This window comes from Lissotriton helveticus, chromosome 6 (genome assembly GCF_964261635.1).
Source record: "Lissotriton helveticus chromosome 6, aLisHel1.1, whole genome shotgun sequence".
In the NCBI taxonomy this organism is placed as follows: Eukaryota; Metazoa; Chordata; class Amphibia; order Caudata; family Salamandridae; genus Lissotriton; species Lissotriton helveticus.
In genome coordinates, this window is record NC_136067.1 from 778056004 (window position 1) to 778072145 (window position 16142).

General features: G+C 46.1%; 1 protein-coding gene across 3 annotated transcripts in view; it reads left to right on the top strand.

Moving 5' to 3' along the window:
* The window catches only part of RNGTT (RNA guanylyltransferase and 5'-phosphatase), a 1800355-nt gene that overhangs the window by 463801 nt on the left and 1320412 nt on the right, over positions 1-16142 (top strand). For all 3 annotated transcript variants that reach the window (XM_078648288.1, XM_078648286.1, XM_078648287.1), the window contains one exon: positions 9545-9654. In XM_078648288.1, the coding sequence (XP_078504414.1) occupies positions 9545-9654 (110 nt within the window). The remainder of the gene's footprint in view (positions 1-9544; positions 9655-16142) is intronic.

Here is a 16142-nt window from a genome sequence, read left to right on the forward strand (position 1 = left end):
GCCCAAAGCAGAAAACATAGACCTACCAGGATGAATGTGTCATAAAATTACTTTTTCAATTAAGGCTTACTGTGTTATTTGTTCATTGTTTAATTAAGTTTATAAAATATTTATCATATGATTCATCAAATATTTAAAGGTCTTAACACTTTAGATATTAATGTTTGAAATTGATTTTCTTTTCAATGAATGCTTATAGATGATAGATTGTGATGGTTTACATTTTGCACTCTTTTGATATATTTTAAAAACGTGCAACATCTAACAAACAATTCTCATTAAACTGATGTAGACTTGAAATTCAGACAAAAGTACATTGCCTAAATATTTGACAGGATTTAACATATATTTAAAATGAAGAATCCTTGTTATTCCAAATATATGTAATGATAATGCTAGTATACCAGCAGAACAAGACCCTTTTTTTGCTATCCTTGACTGCAGTATGCAAATAATGAAGCTAGTAAATAATTTTGCGGTATCCTCCAGCTGTCTTACATCACTAATATAAAATGTTAGTGTGAAAATGACAATAGCCATCACTGGTTCAACTGTTGATTTGTGTGATTCTTTATTGGCTCGGCTAGGATAATGAGGTTATTAAAACAATTAAAGAGTGAACAAGTGGAGAAGTGTGGGGTGGAGAAGTGTGGCTCACCGGTGGTGGAGAAGTGTGGCTCACCGGTTAGAAGCGGCAGACCCTGAAGCAGAGGTCGGCCCGGGACCAGGGTTCAATTCCCGACGCGGCAGGGTCTTGGGTCAATGTCCACGGACTCGATAATTCTCGCTTAGGTGCCTACGCTAACCATGGGTCCCACTCTGCAACTCTGGGCAATAGCTTGCTTAATCTCCACAAAGGCACCAGCAACGCCGGGGATGCCTGGCTTCACCTTGGGGTGCCCTCTCACAGGGAAAGCCAGGACGGGTTCCCCAGCGGTATACAGCGCCAGGACACCACGTAACGAGGTAACAGTGCGCTTTACAAGTATACATACATTACATTACATTACAAACAGAATTTGAAAAGAAATCGATTTATATAGACCAAGAGTGAGTTTGAGCTTTATGGACTATACTATGTTTACCCAATAAAAGTGGCTGAGGAACATCTATGTCAGCCTTGTGTCCCCGGAACCAGTAAGTGATAATATTTCAAGCTACAACATTTAAAAAGAGTCATATTTAGCAAAAGGAATGAGATGGATTATGGAATAGCATAGCACAGGGGGGCATAGATCCCTACCGAATAGTCATTTTATGTTCATGATTCAGAGGGCTCTCACCCTAAAATGCCAGCAAAATTATGCCACAAAAAGAGAAATAGGTGATGTTTTCATTAGCAAGTTTGCACACTGACGGCCTGTTAGACCTGACAGTCTTCGTGTGGTCTTCACCCAAACTGTCTGCCTCCTCCCCTCCTGTTTGTTGAAATTAATTTTTGTTGGCCCTAGGACTTTACCCAGTGCTAAAATGCCTGTGCTCACTACATTAAACATGTTAAAATTGGATTACACCCAATTGGCACATTTAATGTACTTGTAAGGCCCTAGTAAAGTGGTACAACACGTACCTAGGGCCTACAAATACAATTTTACTAAAGGGGCTGCAGCACTTGTTGTGCCAGCCACTTAAGTAGCCCTTTAAAACATGTTTCAGGTCTGCAGCCTGTGTGCAGTTTTAAAACTGCCTATTCAACCTGGCAAAATAAACCGTTTCGCGGGCCTAAACCCCCCTTTTTTGATACATATGCCTCCCCCTATATTAGGCCCTAAACAGCCTACAGGGCAGGATGCGTTGTATTTAAAATGTGGGATGTGAGTTTTTCGTTTTTTAGATCTTCTGGTAGTGAAAAACTCCTAAAAAATTTTTTCACTACTGTGAAGCCTACCTCTCCTCTAGGATAACATTGTGTTACCTTATTACATTTAATAGGTGCTAACTTTTGATTGGGAACAGGTAGAAATGTCATGTTTGGACTCAAAGAATTATTATCTAAAATCCTCTTTAATTGTAAAGTTGGATTTTAAGACACAATTCTGAAAATGCCACTTTTCGAAAGTTGCAATTTTCTTGCACACTTTAGTTCCTGCAGTCTGTTTCCTGTGTCACAAGACTTGGTGTACTTGGCAGTTGCCCGTTGTGTATTCCTCCCAGACAGTGAGACATAGGGGGACTAGCTCTTGGCAGGATGGGCCATCCAGCCAGGATGGGAGGGTGGAGCTGTTCCCTGCTCCACTTGCATTTCAATGGGGCTACCTCCAGCACACTCCTAGACCACTTGGAGCCTGGGCAAGAGAAGTAAGGAAGTTTGGAGAACCAGATGGGGGAGAGCCTAGCAGTTTCTCCTATTTCAAAGGGTGGCATGAGATATAAATATTGTACCCTCAGACCAACTCGTCAGTTTACTCCTGGGCCTGCAGAGGACTCCCAGAAGGAATGCGTTTTACTTGAGAGGGCTGGCCTGGTGCCTAAAGGCTGCTTTGTATCTCAGAGGACTGCCCTGCTTTTTGAGGCCTGAATTGCAGCTTGATCCTATGACTTCCAGATTAGCTCCAAGGTCTTGTTTGGCTGGCCTTCTGTGCGGAGCTACAAGGACACAACAATCTTCAACAACCTCAAACCCACACCTGTACACTGTCTGAAGTGAGTCCTGCCCTCTAAGTCATGCCCATCCAGGCCTGAGCCCTCGTAAGTTTGCTAAAGTTACACAGACACCGAAAAACCAAAACTTGGGATTTTCCACTGAAAAGGGTTCTGAGAACCGACAGATGACTGGGATCTACCTGATCGCCAGTCTGTCCAAGGTACACCACTGGTTGCTCTGACTTCGCGGTAGCTCCCACCCAGTTCTTCTCCACAGCAATAAATCATGTTCTGCGGCTCCTCTTTGAAAGGTTATTTGGCCTCCTAAAGCCTGCGTCGGCTATAATGTGCAGCTTTGTCCCACTGGAGATTTTCAACTTCCAAAAAAGCAACGAATTCCTAACATAGAAATTTTCACCGAAACTTAATCCAGTGGCTCTCTGATGACGATGCCTCCTCCTCAGATACTGGGGGCTGCCTTGCGCAACTAGATGCCCGCAGTAGGTGATTTGTCCTTTTAGGCACTATTTTTCACTAAAAACAATTGAAATTCATAACTTTGGTTCTACTAATTGTATTTAATTTGTTTTGGTGCTCAAATATTTATTACATTTGACAGTGTTTCAAAATTTGTGTGGGATTTTTCTTGTGTTGTATTTTACACTTTGTTAGTGTTTGTGTGTTGCTTAAAAGCTCAGCAGTAACATTAGATATACCCACGCTGCTCGATCCTTGACGAAAGTGTAAAATTAGGAAGACACCTCTCTCCAGATTCGCATGACCCTTGAGAGACCCAGAATAAGGGTAAGCCTCAAGGACAGACGATGTAGACAGTTGAGGGCCTTAGGCCTCGCTTATGTGCAGGCTATGCATGCATAGTAAGGCAGGGATACATCTAATGGCTCTGACGAAGCCTCAGACCTGAACAGGCTCCTAGCATGGGCCAAAACATGTTGACATTTATACAGGAGGTTGAATTGAACAATTGCATTCAATATAAAAACCCGAAGATATTTTTATCCATACCCCAGGTATCCTATGAATAAAGGAATTCTTTGCATATGCCTGTAGTTATTTTTAATTCTTTATTTTCTCTTCTGGATACCTGCTTGTCCAGTCAGATTTAATTTAAGAACTCCCATCCAAACTTTGGTTGAGTCTGCCCAGGGTGTGGATAGGTACTGATGATGAAGCATGTCACGATAAAGTGAGTGAGGTGTGTACTCCATTATCTTTGGATACACAAGAGGTACAAGGAAAGAGCTTTCTTCTTAGGCTAGGATCCATATTCTTCTTCTCTCTTTAACCATTCCAGTCGCTTTTGTGTGTTACTGCATAAATACTTAACACACTGCCTCTAAGTTAAGCCTGACTTCTATTGTGCTAGGGTACCAGAGGTTTAAGCATAGGTTAATTTAGTGACTTTTGTGGTTCACCCTGACAGTGATTGTGGTTGTTGCTTGACAAAGGTTCACACCCCTCAACAAAAATCCTAGTTTCCTACAAGGCCAATCTAACACATAACATACCATTAAATCTGGCACGCTTTTTGTTGCAGAGATGGATAATGTTTATCGGTTTTCCGAAAGCATGAGATGCCCTCAGCTATCAACTAAGCTGTGTGTTATTATGAATGTTCATAGAGTTTCTACCATGGATCAATTCATGAGGAAAAATCTAATCAGAGGCGGAGCTAGAGCTTGTGGCGCACTGGGATATACCTCAGATTGCCCCCCATGGCAGGTAGTGGAGGGAGGGGGAAGGACGACGAGCACTTGAAAGAGGTCTGAGAGACACGCAGTATCGCCGCTAACAGTTACCTCGATCATACAAGTTACATGCACATACATGACACGGTCCAAGGCTACATAGTTGCAAAGTGTGTGTTTTTAAGGGACAGTTATATAAAATTACTGTAAATTGCAATACTTCTAGTCTGGGGATTACTAAAATCTATATTTTGGAAGTACCATTTTATCTTAAAACTGTGTGTGCATTTTAATGCAGCCTATCTTATACTGTGTGTAATGCAAGTATTAAAAAATGACTTGCATATTCACAATGCTTTCGGACACAGGCTTGGACCTCATAGCGCTAACATTATACAAGTCACTATTCTCCTCTGCTGCAACCAAGATTTAATTATGTTACTCTATGGTTGCACACAGACCTCTGCAGTGCATTCATTATTAGAGGTTTCATAATGTACTGATTAACAACTTTTTTTTATTTAGTTCTCATTTAGGCTGCAAGTTATTTTCGCTACCTGAAGGGGAAACACTTTTTTTAGCCACACCTTTGACCCCGCCCCCAAGCTCACTGACCCTGCCCCATAGCATGCAGCATCACAGTTCCCATATTTTTTATAATTTCCTTCGACCGCTGCCCAGATCTATCCACCCCTCTCCCCGCGCCATTGTTCTTTCTCTCTCTGACAAATGTTCAATGTCTCACTATCTCCGCGTGTCTGGTGACCCCTTTGTTTTCCATTCATTTTCGCTTCCAGGTGGTCTCTCGCCCTGTCGTTTGCCCAAAGTTTGTCGATCTATCTCCCCTTTCTTTGTATTGTCTCTCTCTTTAGTTTAGGAGCTCTTAGTGTCTGTGTCTCCCAGTGTGTCTGTGATTCCCATGTTCCTTTTCCATTGCACACCCTGCCACATAATTCCACTACACAAATCCACTCCACACCACACCACACACAATTTCACAACTAACAATTCCAATCCAAATCACATAATTCCACTCCACACCACATACATCCATTACTCTCCAAACCAAAACGCATGGGTAAAAGACATTGTCATTTACAACATCACTAGCTGTATCTCTAAACAAGCATTTGCAATGCAATAGGTCTTGCATTACTGAAAGTTTGAGCTATTGACTTTGCTAATAATATTGCAACACCAATAGCTCAAATCTTTAGTAAAGCAAGATCTATTTTATTGTAAATGCCTGTTTTTCTATTTGTTTACTTTTGAAACAATCCGGCACCTGCACTTTAAAGCTAAAGCTCTAATGCTGTGATTGTAACAAAAGTAAAGAAATTGAAAAAAAGGCGTGCAGCCGCATTTATTTCCCCTATTTATTGACTTTGGAAGCCATTGTGGCACCCATGCTTTAGCTGAAGATGTTTAAAGCTAAAGCTTGGGTGCCGCCATTGCTACAAAAGTAAATACATGAAAAAGAAAGGTCAACCACAGGCTTTTTTTCTCTAATAACTCACTTGTATTACTATCATGGCACCCGCAGTTTAGCTTTAAACATCTTAAGCTAAAGTGCGGGTGCTGGGATTGTAACAAAATTAAAGAAATAGGAAAAAAAGGTGTGCGGATGCATTTTTTTTCTATTTATTTACTTTGTAATCGATTGTGGCACCCGTGCTTTAGCTTAAGACGTTTAAAGCCTAAGTGCGGGTGCCGTGATTGTAACAAAATTGATGAAATTAGGGGGAGGGGAAACTCGTGACAAAAGGCTATCATCAGTCGATTGAGACTGCGTCTCCAAATCATGCTTTAAATCCAAATCCGCCCAGAAGAAAAGCATTGCACAGCCGCCTGTTGCTGATTAGAAGGCATGCTGCACTGCTAAAAAATGAATAATGACAAAATAGAGGGGCGAGCCACCCTTGTTTAAGATTAAGGGCATGCTGCGCTACTTAAAAAAAAATTAAATAGTGTTTGGCGAGCCGCGCACAAGAATAGAAAGGTGCGGCCGCCATTGTTAAAGATGATGGGTCGTGTGCAGTGTTGCCGTGCAGTTGAACCGCAGGCTGGGTTGCAGAAGCCGGAGGGCTTGCCCTGCCTGCAACAGCAGCTAGGATGAAGTAAATACTAAAATAGGGCTCACAGGCTGTAATAAAAAAAAATGTAGAGTTTAAACATGTAACAGGGGCAGTCCTCATGGGAGGTTACAACAAGAGAAAAGGCGGTACTGAGGAGGTACTACTAAGCCTATTGACCAATGAAAAGCCACCATTTACAAAGACAAGTTACAGGAGCCAATTAAAAAGAAGGGTTGAAAATTGGTGGAGCTTGATGCCTGTATCCTGAAAACAGCATGTCTCGGCGAGATCTATTGCATTGAAAATGCTTGTTTTAAATGTGTCCCAAATTCTGTATTTAAAAATGGGGATTGTTTGTACCACTGAGCATTTGTGGTTACCTATAATACTAGGAGGTTTAACGTTTGTTTCTCCAAATAGTGTTCTTGTGCATTTTCACTTGGAAGTGGAAGTAAAAAAAAATAGAGAAATTCAATAGACAGTAACAATTGTACTACTAGTCTGTCTTTCCACACTTCTCCTGTAAAAGCAGAACCCAACATGTGTGAGGGTCTTGTGCACAGGGCAGGCTCACAAACGTGCAATGGTGGAGTTTTCAGTAATGTTACTTTGCACTGGTTGTTTCGAGATTCTGTTTTAACTTTTCAGGGCCTTGTTTTTCCCGCCAGTGCATAACACATAGGCCAGAATTTAGTTTTGGGGGAATTCCAGCAGGTATAACCTTCTAAAAAGTCCATTTAGACAAATATAAATTCCAAGGCCATCATGCTTGCATTTTTTCTCTCTGCCATTGAGAGAGAGACAGAGGCACAAGGATAAACAGTCAACCCAATTCACAAACCAATTTTTGACCAAGCTTAGGTTGCACGCATAAATCACTTCGTTTACATATGCAAGGTATTTACAAATTGTGAATTTGACTCATAAATCCATTTACTCATGCATGGAATTGCCTCACAGTGGTGTAATACTAAGCATTCATGGGTAACTCATACTCCAGGTGCAGAGATGGGGGTTTCTATGCTGGGGAATTTATAAGAAAGTTTTGAAACAAAAGAGTTTGTGGATATTCAAAAACTGTTTTCAAGTCCATTCCCACTCTAGAAATGGTTAGTGATCTACACTTTTCACTGATTGGAATGGAACACCCCCAAAATTAGTGGAATGTGTTTCTCCATGGGGGAAAATATTTTCCATGTTAAGAAAAAAGTGTACTTATACAAATGCATTGGCACCTTCTCCTTGCACAATTGTACCCTGTAACCTTCATTTAGACCATGGTGAAGAGAGAATGTAGCTTCTCACTGTCAAGGTACACCCATCTAACACCCTGCCGCCAATAACAAGTGTCAGGCAGTGATAACCAGGGGTAACCAGATGGCAATATTGCCATGTCCTCTGTCCCTATCCACCCACCCGCACTTCCTACCTAACCTTTTCTGAGCTCTGGGGAGGAGACATATCCATTGTCAAGTGCACCAGAAGACACAATGATAACCCCTAGCATTACTACTTTTTCCGGTGTGTGCAAGTATCCCTCAAAAAACGGACTTGCCAATTTCCATTTTTCAGGGAGGTGTGTCACCCCACGGGGATGGTAATCTTAGAATTGACCATTGTCTGGAGACCCGCATGGAATTCCTGGGGTATCCCACAGGAGGGAAATAACTAGTAATTGGTGCTTTGCCGGTGTGTGCAAGTATCCCCCAAAAAACGGACGTGCCAATTCCATTTTTCAGGGAGGTGTGTCACACCACGGGGATGGTAATCTTAGAATTGACCATTGTGCTGGAGACCCGCATGGAATTCCTGGGGTATCCCATAGGAGGGAAATAACTAGTAATTGGTGCTTTCATCAAATGGCCCTTCAGGTTCGTCAGGCAGAGCACAGGTATGAAAATGGCAGTGATTGCTCTGCCATGCTGATGTCAGCCACTATCCAGTCATTCTTCCGGCACAAGTAGTTGGCCGCCCTTGTGCTGCGTGCAACAGGCCCAATAGTCCTGACCTCTCAACTCGCCTAAACCAGTATCATCACTACAATTGAGAAGGAAATGTATTTCGTACCTGGTTGCCACTGACCTCAGCTTTTGAGCCTGGCCAGCGAGCAGAGTCCTGTACTGTCTGTACTGTCAGTGTTGGTCCAGCAGCAGTTGGTGATCTGCAGGTAGGGACTTCAGTAATTTAGGACCAGTGAGTAGTGACATTTTGATCGTACTACGGGTGCATTTTGGCATCAGGGTACACATTTGTTAAGAAAATATTTGCAGGATTTCAATGGGAGATTATTGTCCCCTTGCCGGTGTATATAGTAGTGTACACTTTACCGTTTCATTATATCACACTTCTTGTTGGGTTTCTCCATGACCATTAAAAATAATGTTGCCCTTTAACCTCTCAATCTGGCTATAATGCTGTTTCCATTATGTCTGTTTTGCCTTCTGAACTAGTGCAATACGTTTTCTGTGAATTGACGTGCGTTTTTACTCAAAATGATTTTACGTGCTTTATCTATGTTTAATTAGTGAACAAGCAAACATTCTTAACGAGATATGTTTAATTAGCGAACCAGTAAAGATTCGTAATATCTTCCAGCAGCATATGTGCCTTGGCAAAGGCCATGCTTTATTGGTGAACGGGTGAATGGAAATGGACCAGGCCGAAATATTTTACAGCATGGGATGAAGAAAATCCGAACACAATTGTGATGCAATAAAATAAGGGGAGACACAAGTAGGGAGTTATTTACTTTGTTTAAAAAAAGTCTCATTGGTGTCTGTTCCCTGAAATATGTATCAGCCAATATTACACTGACTACATTTGCCCCACTCGGAGCCCCAAAGCACTACCAACAGTATCGGGATTTTTTTTACAAGCATCTTGATTACTTACGCCGTTTAAAAAACCTTTAAGATAAAAAAAAGCATTACTCATTTACCTTGCACTGTTGTATTTCTGGAAGTGCGTTAAACAAGGTAGGGTGATGACAGTGAAGAGGGAGTGGTTACTGGTAAGTAATCTTTTTGCCTGTCCTGTAAATGAAATTCAAAAGAGTGCCCATACATGTGAGACAATTACCGTCACATCAGAGCAACGTGGCATTCCGTATTTTGGTGTAAATAAAGTAAACAAGTGTCACTAAAAGGAGTCTAACTAATTCCGCATGTTTACCCTCAGGGTGCAGTGTTCCTGGAAGGTGTGACGGTCAAACGCGTGAGCCAAATTACAACGCAGCCCAAGCTTGGGGAGATACAGCACAAGGTTCAGCAGTTCTGTGGATGGGGAGGGTAAGGAAATCTTACTTATGCTCTATTTATTTAAAAGGTTTTATATAGCACTGGCTCCACCCGGGGGTATCAGCGGGCTTTACATTGGAATGACAACAGTACATGGAATACAAAACAGTGGTGTCCAGAAGAAGCATTTAGACATGACGGACTGTAGAAGTTGAAACTGTAAGATGTGTGTGGCAACAGTGGCGTCACTAGGGTTGGTGTCACCCAGTGCAGGTAACTCATGGTGTCACCCCCTCACGACTTACCCCATGAATTCATGATGGACCTCCTCGAGGAGATGTATTCATCTGAGGCTCTGAGGGCTGGACAGCCAATTCATATGTTATCTGTCCTTTCTGGCAGACATCGCAGCTGCTAGAGCACTGAGGCCGGCGACATCGGTGAATGTGTGGGAACCCTCGGGCAGTAGAAGAGTCCAAGGAGAGGCGCTACCTACATGGCCTGAGTGTGACCCCCCTTGACAGAAGAACCAAGATGTGGGAGGTGAAGGCTGGTGTGGCGAGTCAGCGGGCCGATGTGGAGTGTAGGCCCGCACCTAATCCTGCAGAAAAAAGTTGCTGGCATGCTGGTGTGTTAGTGCTGGGAAGTGCAGAGCCCCTGAGGAGGTGGCTGAGATGCAATAGCGCCGTCCCACAGAGGTCACCCACGAAATATTAAGAAAACCAATCCCCATCACGGTTGGATCTCGGCCGTAAATCCATGGTGGGATCAGAAACCGCGCAAACACTGCTCCCGCCTTTACCTCTGCATCTTTCCTCCGTCTGGTCGCGCTTTTTCACAGCCTGCTTTCCCTTTCCGCTCCAGATTGAAACAAACTAGCAAATATCCAACCCGCAGTAGCACGCGTGACGTATTCCTACCCCAAGTCTAGACTGCGATTCCCATCAGGCAGAACATGACCACCATCTTACAATACTGCTGACAGTATTTTCTCTCTAATGGAAATGAAAGATTATATTTAAAACACATCATACACAGGTGTGCAAAAATCCTAGCCTGCCTACACTTAGGCTTCTTGAGCACATTGCATCAGTTGGAATTAAACTATAACCATAACAGAATATCAGCAATGCACGTGTGATTTTTCGTATTCATGTTTACTATTTCTCTAAGTCCTCGACGTTTGGTAACTTAATCAATGCCATCATAACTATCATCATTATCAATATCCTCATCATTATTTGACACTGTTCACAAAAGCGTATCCATTTATGCAATTCGTTCCTTTCTTATTCCGTTTTTACTTTGAGATCATTTTACTCCAAACGCATATCTCTTCAAGCGCCCTCGTTTGTTGAGATGGTGTTTCACAGGGCCATATTGAGTATTTTATCCACCACAGGTTTGCTCTCCTTTTTTTGGGAAATTTAGTTTTCTTTACGGCTCTGCGGTCCTGATCGCCTGTGGGTGGGGGATGGGGGGATCAACTAGGCACCATAAAGGTGGAACGAAGGAGTTGGTGAGCCCCGTACCACAGGAGGACGGCAGGGCCAAGGGGTGATGCAAGCAAATAATGTACGCTGAAGCTAAACTCAAAACTATACTTGAATGTGGACTTACAAACAAAAGTGCAGTTAAAATTACAATCAAGAAACCTTTAACATCAAGTAGTATGGTGCAATGTTTGTTTTTGCTCAAAAACAGATCACTCCAGTCTTCCGCGAAGGCCTCTGAAAATATAAACCTATCTCCTTACACCTCTAAGTGGAATGAGATGTAAAGTTATAGGTAATGGTGGAGGTACTAGGCGGGGTTAGTGCCAGGCACTTATCTGGTAATGTTAAACATCTTCCACTTTTCCGGTGCCTCGAATTCTGCTCTTACTCGCCCAGTGCCAAGATGCTCCTTAGGGAGTAAAAGCAGCGCTTTACAAATACAGTATTCATTCATTCATGTATTAACCCAGGGTTCAAAATCATCCTTTTAAAAAATTGTAATAATTTCTTAGTCTCTTAGTGTACCGATGTGAGGCTTTAAGCCTTGATATTTGCTTGTGTAGTAATGGAGCCACCCGGCCCGCACACATACGCACGCACGCACGCATACGCCTTGGGGGCGGGGCAGCCCCTGAGGTTAAATAAACGGTCATAAGGTCGCTCGAGGTCTTTGGCCCTAACTGTTAGCCAGTGTTGCGTCATTCATTATCCGTTATAGTTAGGCCCCACTTTGCGGCCTAGGCATTCCCTTGTCCCGTGTCTCCGGACACTACACTGGCGACGAGGCGGACTGTCGTTACCCGTGCCTCGCCACGCAGCTGTGCCGGTCATCCCTGTTCGGCCGAGCCCTGAGGTGGTGCTGCCGTGTGTGACGTGTGCGCCAAGCCGTGGTGCGTCAGGTGAGCTTGCTCTTCTCTGAGGCCTCTACCGACGCCCGCCACCCAGCCTTTCTGGCCGCTTTCCGTCGCTCACGCTGCCTTCACTTACCTGCCGCCTCTGTGTGCGCTTCACCGCCTGCCGCTGGCGCTTCGGGGGGTAATCCTCGGCCCTCGCGCCTGTACCTCAGCGGCCGCGCTCAGAGCCGTGGGCTCGCGCATGCGCACACTGCACAAAGTCGCGTAAGCCCTGTCAGCTCAGATTTCAGGCTGCCGACCGGTGCGAAGGGCCCTGCGTATACACACGCATTGGGCGGACGCTGAAATTGACTTAAAGGAGTTTTGTTTTCACTCGGCCTTTGACCAGACGGTGATTTCGGCTCGCTCCTGTCAGATCGACCGCCTCAACAACCAACACTGCACCCTTGGCTGTTTGGAGCCTGTCCTACAGCATATTTTCTGCACGCCTAGCTTGGAATAAAAGCCTAGTTACCCGGCATTTTCTCCTCTGCCACGTGGGATCTGTACATCACTGCGCCTACCCTGCCTCACCCTCTCACATCGTTTTTCCCTACGTGTCCCTACTACTGCTACGACAATGAACAATCAGCAAGCCGATGGTGGTGCTGCTGCCGCGACACCTGCACAGAACCTACCGCCTGCTCCAACTGGTCCCCCAGCCATGCCCCTCGCTGTTCCTGGTCCGGCTCCTGGTGCTGCCACTACCGCTGCTGCAGCCCCCCCTGGGCATGGCCTTGCTGCGCCGCTTCCTCCGTTCAGCGAGCTGGCGGATCCACCCACGGCTGCGGCTAGATGGCGTCTGTGGATTGGAAGATTGGAGCACTATTTTATCGGTGTCCGTGAGACTGATGGCAAAGTCAAACGCTCCTTGCTTATGTGTTATGGTGGGGATGAGCTGTATGAACTCTTTGAGACATTGCCAGATCGTGGAGGAGAACATGACTACGAAGCTGCTGTACGGGCATTAAATCTCTACTTCGACCCCAGGGTGAACCCTGACTACGAATGGTTTAAGCTGCGCCAAGCCAGGCAGGGAGAGACGGAGCCCATTGATTCTTTCTATGCCCGGTTACGGAAACTAGCTATTGCCTGCGAACTTCCTGACCAGCGCCTAGAAATTCGCGCACAGTTGATCCAAGGGTGCCGGTCGGTACAACTCAGACGCCTCATCCTTAGGCAACCACGTATCTCTCTCGACGAGGTCCTTGTCCTTGCGCGTTCGCATGAGCTCTCCAACGCCAGAGCTGACGAAATGCAAGCTGCTCTTGACCGACCTGGCGCCCCCACAAAGACCCCTCACATCAAGGAGGAACAAGTAGATGCTATAAGGCGCCGGCCACAAACGCAAAGGGGAGCCACACAAGCCACTTCCCGGAACCCCTGTGGGAACTGCGGCATGGAACACCCTGCAAGTGGAAGGTGTTTCGCGAGAGGAAAAATATGCTCCAACTGCGGAAAAGCGAATCATTTTGCGAAAGTGTGTCGCAGCAGCGGGAACCGCCGGTTTAGCTCGAGCGGAAGAGGCCTTACACAGGCGGTGCGGCAACTCTCTTTGGAAGATCAAGGCCCGTGCAGTGATGCCTCCAGATCAGCGTTCCACATCGACGATGATGATGACAATGTTTTCTTTGTCTCCTTCGTGGGGAGAGAAGGTTCTAGAAGACGCCCACCCCCGATGTGTGAGATCTCCATTGCTGGCTCTCCCGTGCAAGCACTCATTGACACTGGGGCTTCTGTAAATGTGATGGACAGCACGCAATATGAGTTATTGTCTCCACGCCCACCACTGTCTCCTTCAAACGCAAGGATATACACTTACGACAGCGACGACCCGCTTCCTCTGAGGGGAGTAATTGAAGTGACAGCCGCTTGCAACGATCAACAAGTCAAGACCAAATTCCATGTTACCGGGGGCAAGCGTGGCACACTCCTGAGCTGCCACACGGCGGAAGATTTACAACTGGTATTCTTCGCGCGACAAGTGCATGAACTGCACGCGGATGCCATCTTGCGAGACTTCCCGACCCTTTTCAAAGGACTCGGATGCTTAAAAGGAAGAAAGTTTAGACTACACGTTGACCCAACGGTCCGTCCCACTGCCCTCCGACACAGACGAGTGCCGTTTCACCTGCGGAAGCAAGTAGAGGAAGAACTGCGCAAACTTGAGGAATTGGGGGTAATTGAAAAAGTGTCGGGCCCGACGCCCTGGGTATCGCCGCTCGTGATCGCTCCTAAGCCGAAGCAGCCAGGTGCAATACGCCTGTGTGTGGACATGCGTCTTCCAAACAAAGCAGTGAAAAGGGAGAGGCATCTAACACCAACTATGGACGACATCGTGGCAGATCTCAACGGTGCACGCTGGTTTTCCAAATTAGACCTCAATGCTGGATATCACCAGCTTGAGCTTCACCCGGACAGCCGCAACATCACGACATTCTCCACCCATGTCGGACTCCGGAGGTACAAACGTCTGAGCTTTGGGGTGACTCTCTCAGGCTTAACAGGGGTCATAAACCTAAGTGATGATATCCTTGTCTTCTCCAAAACCTTGGAAGAGCACCACGTTCACCTCCGAGCCACGTTGCAGCGCCTTGCAGATCACGGCCTCACTCTCCATAGAGAAAAATGTTCCTTCTACAAGGAATCAGTGGACTTCTTCGGGTACATCTTCTCCAGGGAGGGACTTCAGGTCGATCCGAAGAAAGCGGACGCCATCCGGGCAGCTCCCAAACCGATGTCAGCTACTGAGGTCCGAAGTTTCTTGGGGATGGCCACATACTGTGGTCGTTTCATCCCTGGATTGGCATCCCTCTCCGAGCCGTTACGCACCCTCACCAAATTGAACCAACCATGGGCGTGGACTGCCAAGGAAGATGAAGCCTTCGCGGCAATCAAGGCTGCGTTAATGGACGATAAAGTCATGGCATACTTCAGGCCACACCGGCGCACGGAAGTCGTTGTGGACGCGAGTCCCGTTGGGTTGGGGGCCGTCCTCATGCAGGAGACAGAAGCCCATGAATGGGTGCCGACAGCCTACGCTAGCAGAGCACTGACCGCGACGGAGATGCGGTACGCCCAAATTGAACGTGAAGCACTGGCCATCAAATGGGCGTGCCAGCATTTTCACCTCTATCTGTTTGGACATGAGTTCAAAGTAGTGTCTGACCACAAGCCCCTTGTGCCTTTGTTTGCAGGAACCGCTAGGCTCGCCCCGCCCAGGATTGAAAGATGGGCTGTGCAACTCCAAAAATACCGGTTCGAGGTAATCTATCGGCCTGGAGCCGACAACCCTGCGGACTTCCTATCAAGACACCCCGGCTCCTCAAATGCAGTCCAAACTGGAAGTGATGAAGACGACGTTGAGGAATACGTCCGAATGATCTCTCAAGACGCTTGCCCAGTAGCCCTGACGCTGGAAGACATCGGAAAGGCCACAGATGAGGACGAGTGCCTCATCAAAGTAAAAGCAACGCTGGCAAATAGAAACTGGAAAAATTTTCTGGATGGAGTCAGCGCTCTCATGCCCCAGGAACAGCTGGCAAGGCAACAACTGTGGAGGGCTCAGAGCGAGCTGAGCGTCGGACCCCATGGTGTGATCCTCCGAGGGACAGCGATTGTGGTACCTGCAAGGTTGCAAGGAGAAGTCGTACGCCTCGCGCACCAGGGCCACCAAGGGGTGTCAAAAACAAAAGGACGCCTGCGCAACAAAGTGTGGTTCGCCGGCATGGACGCAGCAGTAGAGAAAGAGGTTGGCAACTGCCATTCGTGCACAATCACAGGTCGGGAACCTGCTCCTCACCCTGTGATCACGGAAGATCCCTGTAAAGAGCCATGGTCAAAAATAAGTGTGGATTTTGGATCATTCCCAGATGGACGGCACACCCTTGTCTTAATCGACTCCTACTCCCATTTTCCAATAGTGGAAATTGTACCCTCCACATCATTCCACCATGTCAAGAAGGCCCTGGAGAGAGTATTCGCCATGGTAGGCCTGCCAGATGAAGTGAGGTCGGACAATGGCCCTCCTTTTCAGGGGAAAGACTTCCAGGCATACCTCGCCGCCCGGGGCATCCACCACAGAAAAATCACTCCACAATGGCCCCAGGCAAACGGGGAAGTCGAGAGATTTATGCGGACTCTGAACCGC